Source organism: Aotus nancymaae, unplaced genomic scaffold (assembly GCF_030222135.1).
Source record: "Aotus nancymaae isolate 86718 unplaced genomic scaffold, 86718_ANA_hifiasm-v0.15.2.pri h1tg000089l, whole genome shotgun sequence".
NCBI lineage: Eukaryota > Metazoa > Chordata > Mammalia > Primates > Aotidae > Aotus > Aotus nancymaae.
The window spans coordinates 25,934,176-25,949,280 of NW_026988504.1; the positions used below are offsets into that span (position 1 = coordinate 25,934,176).

Here is a 15,105-nt window from a genome sequence, read left to right on the forward strand (position 1 = left end):
TATTTGGCTTTTTTTCTTAGATTCCACATATAAATAAGATAATATAATATGTTTCTTACTTCACTTAGCATAATGTCCTCCAGGTCCATTTATGTTGTGACAAATGGCAAGATCTCCTTTTTTAGGGTGGAATAGTAGTCTATTGTTGCAGATATATATATATGTACACACACACACACACACACACACCAGTTTCTCTATCCATTCATTCATTGACACTTAGGTAGTTTCCATATCTTGGCTATTGTGAATAATGCTACAATGAACATAGAAATGCAGATATCTTTATGAGGTGGTGATTGCATCTCCTTTGGGTGAATACCCAGAAGAGAAATTCCTAGGTCATATGGAAGTTCTTTTTCTTTTTTTTGAGATGGAGTCTCACTCTGTTACCCAGGCTAGAGTGCACTTTAAATGTGGCTTTTGAGTACTTTAAATGTGGCTTTTCCAAACTGAGATGCTATGTAAATATAAAATACCCTTGGATTTCAAAGACAATATCAAGAATAATGTAAAGTATCTTATTAACATTTTATATTGGTTGCTGCATTTTTGATACATCATGTTAAATAAAATGTAATACTAAAATTAATTTCACTTCTTTTTGCTTCTATCATTTGATATGGCTAGTAGAAAGTTTAGGCCGGGCGTAGTGGCTCATGCCTGTAATCCTAGCACTTTGGGAGGCTGAGGTGGACGGATCACCTGAGGTCAGGAGACCATCCTGGCCAACATGGTGAGACCCTATCTCTACTAAAAATACAAAAATTGGCTGGGCATGGTGGCACACGCCTGTAGTCCCTGCTACTTGGGAGGCTGAGGCAGGAGAATCGGTTGAACCCGGGAGGCAGAGGTTGCAGTGAGCCGAGATTGCTCCACTGTACTCCAGCTTGGTAACAGAGTGAGACTCCATCTCAAAAAAGAAAGAAAGAAAGAAAGTTTAAAAATACATCTGTGGTTTGTATTTGTGGTTTGTGTTATATTTCCACTGGACAGTGCCGCTTTATTTAGGGTGCATAAGAAATGCTGGGAGACCTATTTAAAATGCAGATTGCCAGGACTGACCCTCCAGGGAATCTAGTTCAGCTCTCTGTGTTTTAGGCAGACATCAGCAGGAGCTACCTAAAGTAGCAGGAAGCATTTACTTCATTGCTCCCTGAATTTAATTTAGGAATTTAATTCATTGCTTTCTTCTCTCTCCTCCACTCCCAAGCCTAACTCTCTTCATATTTGTGAGTCTCAATTACCAAGAAAGAGAATCAGTTTGGCCTAGATAATCATCAATGAGCCTCCTTAGTCAGAGCTTTCTGTCTCAGTCTACCTCATAGGTCTCTGACCAATCTATAGATAATCAAGCTGTGGCTGGCAGGGAAGGTGCAGGAGGTAGGGAGGGGCAGGTCAGGAATGACCTGGCACCTCTCCTCTCACCAGGGGCTGTGGGTAGGACAGCTCTGTTTAGAGGGGACTGTGAGAATGCCCAGCATAGACTGGGCTGGCCAGATGTGAGTTAATTCAGAAACTAAAAGGGCAGGACATGCGTGCAAAGGCCCTGTGAGGGCTAGAACCCAGGTCTGATTATCCCCTGAACTGTGCTCCAGATACAATTCAGCCAAAGCCACTCCACAAATAACAATAACGATAGATTCACTCTCACAACATGTTTCCATCACATCTAGCAACCAGCTGGCAAAATTGAACCAGGAATTTAGGAGGGGACAGTGATAACGCAGATGCAGATACGCAGGGGCAATACATGGAACACAGGCAAGTCATCAAAGAGCCAGTCCCAACGATGTCATACATCGCTGAGCAACCTTGGGCAAGATGCCTCAACCTCTCTGGCCTCAGTCTTTTCATCTTTACAGGTTGGAAAACGTCAGGATTTGCAAAGACTGGATGGAATGATACACTGAATACACCCTCCGAAGGGCTCACATGATTGCAAAGATTGGATGGAATGATACATTGACTAGAAAGGGCTCAAGGGTTCTTTTGGTGAATACACCAAAAGGTTTACTTCTTCATCCCTATTAAAACATTGGAAATGTTAACTCGCAACTCCCATAGTCTACAGCACTTATCTGTAGCTACAGCTTCACCTCGATACATCAAGCTCTATCAGGCCAGCAGTCCTCTATGAGCTCCACAGCATGCACTCGAGAGAAATATGGTCAGTCAGTTCTGAGCTAATGACAACTGTCAACTTAATCTGATGATAGCTTTTTCCAATAACTGTCAGAATATTTAAGATTTACAACATACTCTAATGACCCACCATAGCATTTCTGTTTAAAGGGTCCAGACAGTGAGAAAAACTATAAAAGAAAATTTTAACTATCATGTGTTGGGGCCCAGATTTATTTCCATGCAACATTTTGAGAAAACTAAATATAATTTTATTTTCTTTTATTTTATTTTGAGACAGAGCCTATCTCTGTCACCCAGGCTGGAGTGCAGTGGCTCACCTCCTGGGTTCAAGCAATTCTCCTGGCTCAGCCTCCCAAGTAGCTGGGATTACAGGCGCCACCACCACCGCCAGATAATTTTTGTATTTTTAGTAGAGACAGGGTTTCACCATGTTGGCCAGGCTGGTCTCGAACTCCTGACCTCAGATGATCCACCTGCCTCAGCCTCCCAAAGTGCTGGGATTACAGGCCTGAGCCACAGTGCCCGGCAATTCTATTTTATGCCCCATTTCCTTTTCACAGAAGTTAACTCCCCCTCCCCACAAAGTACTCAATTTTTACAGGGAACCAGTACAGTTTTTTAAATTTTCGTTTCCTTCATGAAGAATCTAACATTTCTACTATACCAACAAAAATAGAAGAGAAAAGTTTACCCTGTATTTGCATAATTAGTTAGAAAGACAGGAATTTCCATAGCCTCTGAAAAAGGAGCTCTGCATCTTTAAGACTCCGCGATGCTTCCTGCCCTCCTCGCAAACAGAGCAGACTCTGCCGCAGCGACTCATCCTATCGATAAGGTTCAGTTAGCCAAGGTGGAGGATGGGAAAAGAATGGAACTGTCCCAGCTACTCAATGAGATCAGGGCAAACTATGAAAAGATCCTCACCAGAAATCAGATAGAGACGGTGCTCTCAACAAGGATCCAGGTAATGATTTCATACAGACAGGCACCTTCCAGAATAAGGAGACAGTCCATGTCTACCCAATTCCTGTCCCGGCCTCTCTGAGGTACAGTATTTCCTTTTCAATGCAGCATCTATTGGGGAAGGATTTTAGCTTCTACTGCAATGTGACTGGGACTACAGGGGGAAATACTGTGATTATATTCTTAAATTGCCATTAAATAAGTGTTGATTGATGCATTTGATTTTTATGTAAATTGTGAGGTTCCTATCATTAACATGGGGTCAACATACAATAAAATGGTGCACTCTAACCTCTTACAGACATTCTTCAGGAAGGAAGCATTTCAGATACCCTTCAAAGATATTATGGAGTTATTTATAGAGATAATTTAAATAACATCTTTAAAATGAAAAATCTTTAAGTAAGATTTATTAGCATGTGCACTTTCTAGAGATAAAACTAAGTAAAATATTTCTAAAAGGTTTCTATCATCTTTTTACCAGGCTGGTCTGGTAAAGAGTTACATTTTATATCAGATTGTTATAAATAGAAACCATCTGAGTGTGTGAACATGGCATTCAGAAACAATGATATAAACTATGACAATCGAAATTCCCCAAATTGGTAATGATTCTCCACTAAGATTTTTGCTTCTGTACTATAAGATGATAAACATTTATTTCCATTACAAAGCTTATAATATTTTAGTATTTTAAAAAAGAGAAGGAGAGCCAACTTAGATAAGGACTAAATCTTAATTTCATAGACTTATTTTTAAGGTAACAATCACCTTCAGCAATTAATTAAGGTCTCAAGTCTTTAAACAAATTTACAAACAAATATTTTAAAAACAAAGATTATGAAATTTAGGGGTTTTTTTAGTTTATCTGTCATATCTGGGTTCAAGTTCTCTTCCAAGCCCTGAAATACAGCAAAAAGTTTACTTCAGAATATTACCCCCCCCAAAAAAAATTGGTAGAAAATCACAGGCCTTTATTCTATTGGGAACTCATTTTTACTTACATTATAAATTTCACCTCTAGATAACATTTTCAGTTTTCATAAATGATCAACATCTTAGACTAAGCAAAGTCACTGGTACATGTAAACGTTGGGATAGTTCATTCATCTTTACAAAGAGAAGAAAAAATCAGTAGATGACAACTTCTGAAAATTATAAACAAAACACTTTACTTTGTAGTAGTAGAAATATGAGTTTAGTTTACAAGTCACAGGGCCAAATGAGTAAATTCAAATGAAAAAGCAGGACTACAGTAAGTTTTGTTAAAAGTATCTTTTAACTTGAAACTACTTTAGAGGATCTTTTCCAAATAATTCAGAAAGTCAGCCGAAATAAATTCAAGAAAGCCTGATTGTTTAATATTTTTAAAAAATTTAATAAACTATTTTAGTTACAGATTGTTGTATAATATAACACCCCCAAAACTCAGCCAGGACCTCAGTCTTCTTGGGGCACGATTGGGCTAGAACATCCAAGGTGCTTCACTCATGTGTCTGGCATTTTGGCAGGGCATTGCTGAAAGGCTGGCTGTGCTGGGACTTTCTCTCTCACTCCACGCAGCCTCAGGGTCTCTCTCCATCTGGCCTTTCTACAAGATCTCTCCAACAGGGTATCCAGACTTTACATATTAGCCCAGGGCTCCCAAAAGCATAGAAGTAGAAGGTGTCAGGGTTTCCTAAGACTTGGGCCTGGAAGTGGCACGGCATTCTTTCTAACTCATCCTACCTGTTAAAGTGAGACCCAGGTCATCCCAGAATCAATGTACAAGGGGAGATAGAGTTCTTAAGGGGCCATCTTGGGACTTTAGTTACCAAACAAGCTTAGCTGCTAGTTCCATATTCGAAAGCCACAGGACCAGCAGATAGCAGCATTTTTCTGTTTTCTTCTTTCCAAAATTCTATACTTTATTTTCTGTAGTTGCTCTGGTAGGTGTTGCTTGCCGCATGACTCTGCCAAGTTAACACCAAGAACAGATTATCAACAAACCAAAGAAATGTACGAATTTTGTTCTCAAATACCTTGCCCTAAACTTTATTCATAGACTTTCATTTACTTCAATGTTTCCTTTAAACAATCTATTGTACAATAAAATTAAATTTTTTAATGTTAAAATGTATTTTTATAAGAATATTAAAAGTTATAAATTTTGCTTCAAAATACTACAATCAATTCTATATATTGTTCCCACTGTTCCTGGGGCCAAATGTTGAAAATTCTGCCAACAGATACGTTCTGTTCATTTCAATATCAGCATAAAAACATTTAAAGCTAAATATAAAATATTACACTTTTTTTAATATGAAAACATTTGGAAAACAATCCTTAGAGAAGTCATTTTTATTATTTATTCATTTTATTACCCAGATACCCAAAATTAACATGCCTTTTAAAAAGGTCATCTTGAAAAAGGAAAATCAACAGTGGATTTTCTTCATATGGAAGTCATTTGTGAGCCTTATTGCCTATAATAACTTAATTCTCTAAATTGCTAGTAATGTACTTCCTGGCAGTATTTACTACCTGTCCCTATACCTGATCCCAGGTTGATCAGTTTTGGGGGTACAGCTATTTGTTTCTGCAAAGCAGTCTTCAAGAAAATATGGGGGGACATAGCAGCTAATTTTTCAATCCTTCCTCCAATGATCCGTAAATAGTGAAAAGTTAAGAATCAGAGATCACAAATCTTGGTCCTGCAAACTGTTTTCATTCATGTCAATGTATATTTCTATATTTCATAGATTACCATAGTTGGAAAGGATTTTTTGAAATCATTTTACGTAGGAGAAAACGGGCTAAGAATGCCACAGACTTGCTCACGTATTTAATTAGTTAACTAGGCACTAGAACACACATTATAATCTAACAAGTTAAGAAAAAATTATTTGATTCCCATACAATTTTTCTATAATTGCTTTTACACATCTCATTTTCAAGAGCACTCCTTTTTTGTTTGTTATTGTTGCTGTTGGCTTTCTTGTAGCTAGAAGAAGACATAAGCAAAAAAATGGACAAAGATGAAGAGGCTTTGAAGGCAGCTCAAGCAGAACTCAAGGAAGCCCGACGCCAGTGGCACCACCTGCAAGTGGAAATTGAATCTCTCCATGCTGTGGTGAGAATGATCTCAAAAGTAACTGACTCATCAAGTCCTCAGTGTGATTTGATGAAGAGAGGGAAAGAATTAATGTCCATTTATTTACCTTGAGAAACTGGAAATTAAGGCCACTGAATTCTATCCCTGATCGTAGTTGAATTACTCACCCCTCCCTCCATTGTGGCAGTGGCTGTTATCAACTCACTCAAGGTCTAGTTCAGACCTGTAAAAATGAAGAAATACTTTCTTATTACCTTGGGATTCTCCAGTTGCTGAAATGGGGGAATACAATATTTGTAATTATCCAAAGTCTTAACAGTGGTGATTTATTTTATCCAAGTCATTGAGACATCTAATAAAAAAATATTTAGGCCAGACACTGTGGCTCACTCCTGTAATCCCAGCACTTTAGGAGGCTAAGGTGGGCTGATTGCCTGAGCTCAGGAGTTTGAGACCAGCCTGAGAAACATGGTGAAATCCTGTCTCTATTAAATACAAAATATTAGCCCGGCATGGTGGCATGCACCTGTAGTCCCAGCTACTTGGGAGGCTAAGGCATGAGAATTGCTTGAACCTGGGAGGCGGAGGTTGCAGTGAGCCGAGATCATGCCACTGCACTCCAGCCTGGGTGACAGTGCAAGACTGTCTCCAAAAAAGAAAAGAAAAATATTTAAGCATGTTCAGGGCAGGGCAAGGTTGCTCATGCCTGTAATCCTAGCACTTTGGGAGGCCAAGGCAGGTGGATCATTTGAGGCTAGGAGTTCTAGACCAGCTTGGGCAACATGGTGAAATCATCTCTACTAAAAAATAAGCTGGGTATGGTGGCACACGCCTGTAATCCCAGCTACTCAGGAGGCTGAGGCATGAGAATCACTTGAACCCAGGAGGCAGAGGCTGCAGTAAGCTGCAATCACACCACTGCACGGCAGCCTAAGGGACAAAACGAGGCTGTCGCAAATGAACAAACAAAAAAGTATTTAAGCATGTTCCTTAAATGCCTTTTATGAGCAGTCTGCTCTGGCTTTAATATTCAACATATTATATTTTCTTTCTTTTTTACAAAGCTTACCTCTGAAGTATACTTTCACTAATTTAAAAATCAGGTAACTCAGAGTGATAATAAGTTAATCACACTTCAGAGAATTTTTTTTTTTAGTAAGAATTATCACAGGATGTATTTGAAATAAAGTAAGCTTTCTAGTTACATATATAAAATATAATTTTTTTAAATGGGGTCACACACAAAGCTGTAAGGAAACACACCTTTTGCATAGATGCAATATAATTATTGCAATCTTTTTAAAGAAAAAAATGAACATAAAAGGATGAAGATGGCTGGGCGCGGTGGCTCACGCCTGTAATCCCAGCACTTTGGGAGGCTGAGGCTGGCAGATCACGAGGTCAGGAGTTCAAGACCAGCCTGGCCAACATGGTGAAACCCCATCTCTACTAAAGATACAAAAAATTAGCCAGGCATGGTGGCACACGCCTGTAATCTCGCTACTCGGGAGGTTGAGGCAGGAGAATAGCTTGAACCCAGGAGTCGGAGGTTGCAGTGAGCCGATATCGCACCATTGCACTCCAGCCTGGGCGACAGGGAGACTTCATCCCAAAAAAAAAAAAGGTGAAGATATTGCAAATCAGATTTCAGAAACACATTCTGTGTTACTCATTCACTGATGAAGATCTCTATAAAACAGGAAAGGGGCCTTGAAAACTCCCTACAAGCCAGCGAGCAGCATTACCAGATGCAGCTGCAAGACCTAGAGGCTGTGATTGAAGGACTAGAAAAAGAGCTACAAGAAGTAAGGCGCGGCATCGAAAAGCAGCTTCAAGAGCATGAGATGCTTCTCAACACAAAGATGAGGCTGGAACAAGAAATCGCAACTTATCGCCGCCTCCTAGAAAAAGAAGAAATCAGGTACCTAAATCCATTTAGTTAATGACAAGGGATCAGAAATACGTAACTACTTATGTCATTGTTGATGTAGTCAGAGAAATTAAATCCAAAAAAGCCATCATCATTATGGTATACTCACTGAGCTCATACAACAAAATAGGTATGCACTGCAAAGAATATATGGAAGAACCATTTCTAGTCTTCTAAATTAGGAACTAAATAGCCAAAGTCAGCTAGAATAAAATGTAAACAATTCTAGATCACTATAAAAATGATCTTGTAGTCTTGGCCAGCTGCAGTGGCTCACACCTGTAATCCCAGCACTTTGGGAGGCTGAGGCAGGGGGATTGCTACAGCTCAGGAGTTCGAGACCAGCTTGGGCAATATAGTGAGCCCTCATCTCTATAAAAGATTTTTAAATTAGCTGAGCATGGTGGCACACACCTGTAGTCCCAGCTACTTGGGAGGCTAAGGTGGGAGGATTGCTTAAGCCAAGTAGTTTGGAATTACAACGAACTAATCATGAAAAAGACCTTTCCTCAGCTGGGTGCAGTGACCCATGCCTGTAATCTCAGCACTTTGGGAAGCCGAGGCGGGCGAGTCACCTGAGGTCAGAAATTTGGGACCTGGCCAACATGGCAAAACCCTGGTCTCTACTAAAAATAATAATAATAATAATACAAAAATTAGCTGGGCATGGTGGTGCATGCTTGTAATCCCAGCTACTCGGGAGGCTGAGACAGGGGAATCACTTGAATCCAGGAGAGGCAGGTTGCAATGAGCAGAGACCACGCCACTGCACTCCAGCCCAGGTGACAGAGTGAGACTCCATCTCACAAAAAAAAAAAAAAAAAAGAAAGAAGGAAAAAGAGAGAGAGAAAGAAGAAGAAAGGAAGGAAGGGGGGAAGGGAAGGAGGAAGGGAAAGAGGGAGGGAGGGAGGGATTAGTCTGTGCCTTCTAAGGATCACCCACAAAGAAAGCCTGGAAAATTCACAATCACAACAATCCCCTGACCACGGGCTCACCCTATACCACACATCAAACCCCAAAATAATAATAATTACTATAATGTAATTATATTACAAACATGGAAAGGAATATTGTTTTGAGTCATGATTTTAAAAACTACCAGATGTCCTGATAAGATATCAAAAGAGGAATTCTTATTAATTCATACGTCATAATCTGTAATGATTTATAAGGTCATATTGCTTTGAGCATGACATAACCTCCAATTCTCCATGTTCCCATAAGAAGAAATCTTTGTCCTTGCTTGTTTCCAAATTCTAAGTCTTCTATAAAACTAGATGAAAAGTAGGTAAAACAACTTTAGCCTATAATAAATCTTGACATTAAGTCTTTGAAAAACATAAACAGAATTAAAAACATACCACTTACTAGCTGAGTGACCTTGGGCAAGTTACTTAACCTCTGTATGCCTCAGTGTTCACATCTGTAAAATGAGAATAATAATACTATCCACCTCATAGAATTGCTGTGAGGATTAATCGAGTCAATGTTTATAAAGTGCTTAAAACAATACCTGGCACATTGTAAGTGCTATGTAAATGTGTGTGTATGCATATCGTGTGTGTGTGTGTATATATATATATATATGTATGTATATGTATATATGTAACTAGTTAAATGGTTATAAATTTTAATTCCTAATCATTCAACATCCTATATACATGTAACTATATAATTGTTAAATAAAATGAACGGTTGTGAATTTTATTTAATTCCTAATCATTCAAGATATTGATCAAATAGTCTTTAATATTTCCATAGTAAAACTTGAAAAAATATTATTATGCTACACTTCAGATATACAAGAAAATTTCAGAAAAATATAATGACCACCCCTATACCCACTTCCCCCAGGTTAAGAAGTAAAATAGTTTAAAAAAAAAAAAGAAAAAGAGTAAAATATTTCCAATGTTGTTGAAGTTCCCTGGACATCTAAGTGACATTCCCCAATCTCATCCTCCTCCCTCTACCTGACCTGGCTTCTGAATTTGATGCTTATTAGTCTCATACACTTAGTCATAGTAATATGTATGTATTTCTACAAAGTATGAAATTGTTTTGCATGTTATTCTAACCTTTATACAATTAGCTGCAACTTCTTTTTTCACTCAATATTATTCTTAGGCAATCCATCCATAAAGATACAGTGTAGACTTAGTTCATTTCTTTTAGGTCAGAGTATTTCTATTGCATGAATGTACAATTTATCCATTCTCCTGTGTGTTTCAATTATTTGCTAATACAGTGTTGCTCTTAAAATATAATTCTTTCCAATTTCAGATATTATGGTTGTATTCAAGGTGGGAAAAAAGACAAAAAGCCTACCACAAGTAGAGTTGGCTTTGTTTTACCATCAGGTGAGTTTCTGATATAAATAAACTAATTTGAAAAGTTAAGTACTATTTACAGGGATTACTTTATAAGGAAATTAAATACTCTAAAGTAGAAAAAAAACAATATTTGAATAAAAGTTTGAATATAATTTGTTAACAGTAATTCAATATTGTAATTTAATATATCATAAATAATATTTTCACAGCCATTATAAATGAAATATCTTTTACTACAAAAGTCCCACAAAAGTATGAGAATGAAAACGCAGAAACAATGACCAAACAGGCAATCTTAAATGGAAGTACTGTGAAGGAGAGCACTGAAGCTCATGGCACTATTCAGTGAGTAAAGAAACTTTGACTAAGAAATAATAATAAATATATGTAAAGAAATTAACTTTGAATAATCCCAATAATTCTTCTTCTTTGTGTAAATGTTTCCAAACATAGTTTTAGTATACTGTGTTTTTTTTTTTTTTTTTTTTTTTTTGAGACCAAGTCTCACTCTATTGCCAGGCTGGAGTGCAATGGCATGATCGTGACTCACTGTATTCTCTGCCTCCCAGGTTCAAGCAATTCTCCTGCCTCAGCCTCCCGAGTAGCTGGGACTATAGGCATGTGCCACCCTGCCCAGTAATTTTTTCTTTCTTTCTTTCTTTTTTTTTTTTTTTTGCATTTTTAGTAGAGATGGGGTTTCACCATGTTGGCCAGGCTGATCTCAAATCTCCTGACCTCGCGATCCACCCATCTCGGACTCCCAAAGTGCTGGAATTACAGGTGTGAGTCACCATGCCCAGCTTTTACTGTGATTTTTAATCTGACATATATACGTAAAAACTCATGGAAGATTACTTAATCCTTAATTCGCCATTTTTTTCTAAAAATACAACCCAAACATGAGAATTCCTACAGAGAAATCCCATACAATTCCTTGGAAATTCTATTCATATGATCTTTAAAGTAAGTATATTATAAATTCTACAAACTATAAATTATACAAATTTCTTGATTTTTCCATAGATATGAAATACATATTATATATTTTTAATAGACCCATACTTCTTCATATTAAAAGGTTTATTTTATCATTTCAGAACAGAAAAAGTGGATGAAGTTATTAAAGAATGGGAAGGTTCTTTCTTTAAAGATAACCCTCGATTGAGGAAAAAATCTGTTTCTCTTCGATTTGATCTTCATTTAGCAGCCACCGATGAAGGGTGTTTACAGACTAAGCAGGATAATCTACCAGATATAGAAGTCAGGCTTATCATGAGACGATCATGCAGTATTCCCTCTATCAAACCTCCATCGACAGCTGATTAATCCAAAGATAGTATTTGACTTGATTTGAAAATGTTAGGATGGTCCAAGGTGGGCCATACCAACTTCCTTTGTCCCAAAATGTAAGTTATTAAGTATGTATAGAAAAGGTTATGATCAACATGTGGTTCTCTTCAGAAGAAAAAAACAGTAAAGGACATTTCTCTAAATCTAATTATGGAGATATACATACAAATATATGAATGAAGGGGTAGCTTAAAAATAAAATCACAAATTCAGTACAGTCTATTTCTTTTTATTTTCCAAATAGTCTTCTTTTTCCCTTGAAACTTCATCAGAGACTGTAAGCATTAACCTGGTTTAGTAAAGTCTTTGTAATTTTTTTCAACGGCTGAATACTCTAAGGAAGAAATAATTGTTTGAATAAGATTGTATTATGTTAAGAGTCACACTGAGTTATTCATCATTATTCCATGACTAGTTAAACCTACAATGTTTGTTCTATTTTTCAGAAACAGCAATTATACACAAGTTTTTTAAGGGGGACTCACTATTCACTTAACAAGAATTCTTCCTTTTTAGGTAATCATTTGTACACTGAGAAAAATAAGAAGAGTTATTTTCCATGAGAAATTCTGAGCAAACTATTGAACACACCCCAAGGCTAATTTGATGATAAGTAAAATCAAGTTAATCTATACATATCTAAAAGTTTTTTAAATAAGTATCTGATTTCCAGAAGATTTACTTTACTCAAAGAACTTTAAAGGTTGTATCCCCCACCAAAAAAAGAAAAAAATCAGAAGGCCAACTGTACAAACAAAATATGAAAAGCGAATTGAAAAGGTAGTTACTATCGTTATCAGAACAGTTACCCACCATCCCAGTTTTTCCATCTGTAAAGCCAAATGTGATTAGAGTGTTTGCTATCAGCCTTAGATAAGATACTATATAAAGTATTATAAATATTTCTTGCAATCATTTATGTGAACGAAGATAACAGTAATTGTTATCTAAGCTAGGAGTGTTTGCAGGATTTGTTTTTAAATTGTTCAAATTGTAATAAATATGGGTAGAAAATATATTTGTGAATAAGTGAGGTATTGTTGCAAAGTTTTTAAAATAACCTAATTTGTTTAATACAGGTATATTTATTTTAAGATCTTAAATAATAAATACCTGTTTTAAGACATTAGAAATTTATAAGCTCTTAATTTTTTTCTAAGCAGAAAAAGTAGTTGAGTACAACTCACCACACTTTTTCCAAGTTAAAGTATCATCTAAGGGCTACAGCTACGTTTGCATTTTAGTACAGCCTTTACAGCCTTTAAAATCTCTCTCTCTCTCTTTCTCCGTACATATATATATATATATACACACACATACATATATATGTATTTCAACCAGAAAAATGTATGTTTTAACCAGGAAAATATTATGTTATTTTAATATTTAACATAATACAGGGATAAAGATTTTTAATTTTCTTTCAATTACTTCAGATTCCTTTTAGTCTGGCTTATTCTATTTAATGAAAAGGGATGATTTTGTTTTGTCAAGGATATAACAGCATGTTAAGTGCTTATTCTTGCATAAGCATCTGACCTAAAATACATCCTATACATTAAAAAAGTTTCATTCAATATTGCTAAATGCTACTAGCTTTATTAAAGCTTTAAAAATGCAATCATATAAGCTATTGTACTAAAGTTACTGTATGAAGCAGCAGTGATCATAATAAAGCAATATATCTAGCATCATGTATTTCAGTGTTAAAAAAAAACAGTACTGGGTGTCATGAATGTAACTGCTTGTTGTAGTGACTTCAGTATGTATCTATTGGGTGTATAACATGTACATTTAAAAATACAGTACTTGAATTTATAATGAAGTTTTATTCACTCTGGGGCATTTAAATTGGGATACGAATTTACCAAGGTAATGACACTACTACAATTTAAAAAAAACAAAACATGACCAGGCGCAGTCCCTCATGCCTGTAATCCCAGCACTTTGGGAGGCCAATGCAGGAGGATCACTTGAGCCCAGGAGTTCAAGACCAGCCTGGGCAATATAGCAAGAATCCATCTCTATAAAAAGTAAAAATAAATAAAAATTAAAAATTGAAAAAATTGAAACATGAAAGCTAAAGCTGCATTGTATGTGAGTTTGAACACAGGCCTTTAAGTTCACAAATATCTCTGCATGGTTAAGTGAAGCAAAGAACTAATTACTCCAATATGGTTAGTTCATTTGGGGAATAAAAAAAACTGCAATCACAGTAGATAGATAATGGTTTTTAACTTGTTTTACAAAAGAAAGTGTTAAAATGGTATATTTATATTTTATTCTAATTTTTTTAATCAAAATAATCACATAATCCTATAATTCCGGGAAAAGTACAATAATGGCTGCACCATTTGCAAAGCACTTGCTCGGCTGCAGTCACTGTGTTTAATCCCTAATCCTTCCTCACAACAATCCTACAACATGAATAATATTATCCTTGTTTTACACAAGAGTAGAAATTAATATTCTTCAGTCACTCGGAAATGTTTCAAATGCATGCTTGCATAACAAAATACAAAAATGAAGAGTAATTCCAATTACTAACAACTGTAGGATCCTAGCCTGGCTCTGTCAACTAATTAACCCTGTAACCAGGAGGGACCACTTTAAGTTCCTAGGTCTCAAGTTTTACACTTGAAAACAAAGGAAAAGGTAATGCTGGGTAATAATTCCTACTCTGCCTATTTTACAATTGTTTGAAATAATACACAAGCAAAAATATTTGGTAAAGCACTGCTCAGATATACAGTACTATTTGGAAGAAAACTGTCTTCAGAGAATTTGCGGGGAAAATTATAGCTGACAATGATTAATAATTCAAAACACAACAGGTAAAGATACCATTTTGGTTTTTTGGGATTTGTTTGTTTGTTTGTTTTGAGACTGAGTCTCACTCTGTCACCCAGGCTGGAGTGCAGTGGCACGATCTTGGCTCATTTTGGGTTCAAGTGATCCTCCTGCCTCAGCCTCCCCAGTAGCTGGGATTACAGGCATAGGCCACCACACCCAGCTAATTTTTGTATTTTTGGTGGAGACAGAGTTTCACCATGTTGGCCAGGCTCGTCTCCAACTCCTGACCTCAGGTGATCTGCCCACCTCAGCCTCCCAAGGTGCTAGGGTTAGGCATGAGCCACCGCGCCCGGCCAAGATACTATTTTTAATTTTTCAATTGCTGCCAGAAAAGCAATTATTTCCCAATAAGTCTCACCCAGTTTGAACTGTTCTGTCATGATAGCTTTTAAAGTACAAAAATGTTCTCTATGCCAGGCACAGCGGCTGATGCCTAT

At 36.8% G+C, this 15,105-nt stretch overlaps 1 protein-coding gene across 2 annotated transcripts; it reads left to right on the forward strand.

Annotated features, from left to right (window-relative positions):
- The first annotated feature begins 2,937 nt into the window (after positions 1-2,937).
- KRT222 (keratin 222) lies at positions 2,938-12,831 on the forward strand. Of its 2 annotated transcripts, none has more exons than XM_064369598.1 (6): positions 2,938-3,112; positions 6,095-6,223; positions 7,906-8,126; positions 10,416-10,492; positions 10,675-10,810; positions 11,563-12,831. In XM_064369598.1, exons 1-6 carry the CDS (start codon positions 3,017-3,019, stop codon positions 11,789-11,791), a joined length of 888 nt encoding a protein of 295 aa, XP_064225668.1. In that variant the 5' UTR covers positions 2,938-3,016; the 3' UTR covers positions 11,792-12,831. The 2 variants fall into 2 exon arrangements, with proteins under 2 accessions (XP_064225668.1, XP_064225669.1); XM_064369599.1 differs by having other exon boundaries at positions 3,019-3,194.
- Positions 12,832-15,105: the final 2,274 nt, after the last annotated feature.

Excerpts from the sequence above, each read along its gene's own strand:
- KRT222 (XM_064369598.1), top strand. The coding sequence starts at position 3,017 with ATGGAACTGTCCCAGCTACTCAATGAGATCAGGGCAAACTATGAAAAG. Across the intron at positions 8,127-10,415 it reads CTAGAAAAAGAAGAAATCAG|ATATTATGGTTGTATTCAAG; the intron begins GTACCTAAATCC and ends TTCCAATTTCAG. Across the intron at positions 10,493-10,674 it reads TGGCTTTGTTTTACCATCAG|CCATTATAAATGAAATATCT; the intron begins GTGAGTTTCTGA and ends ATATTTTCACAG.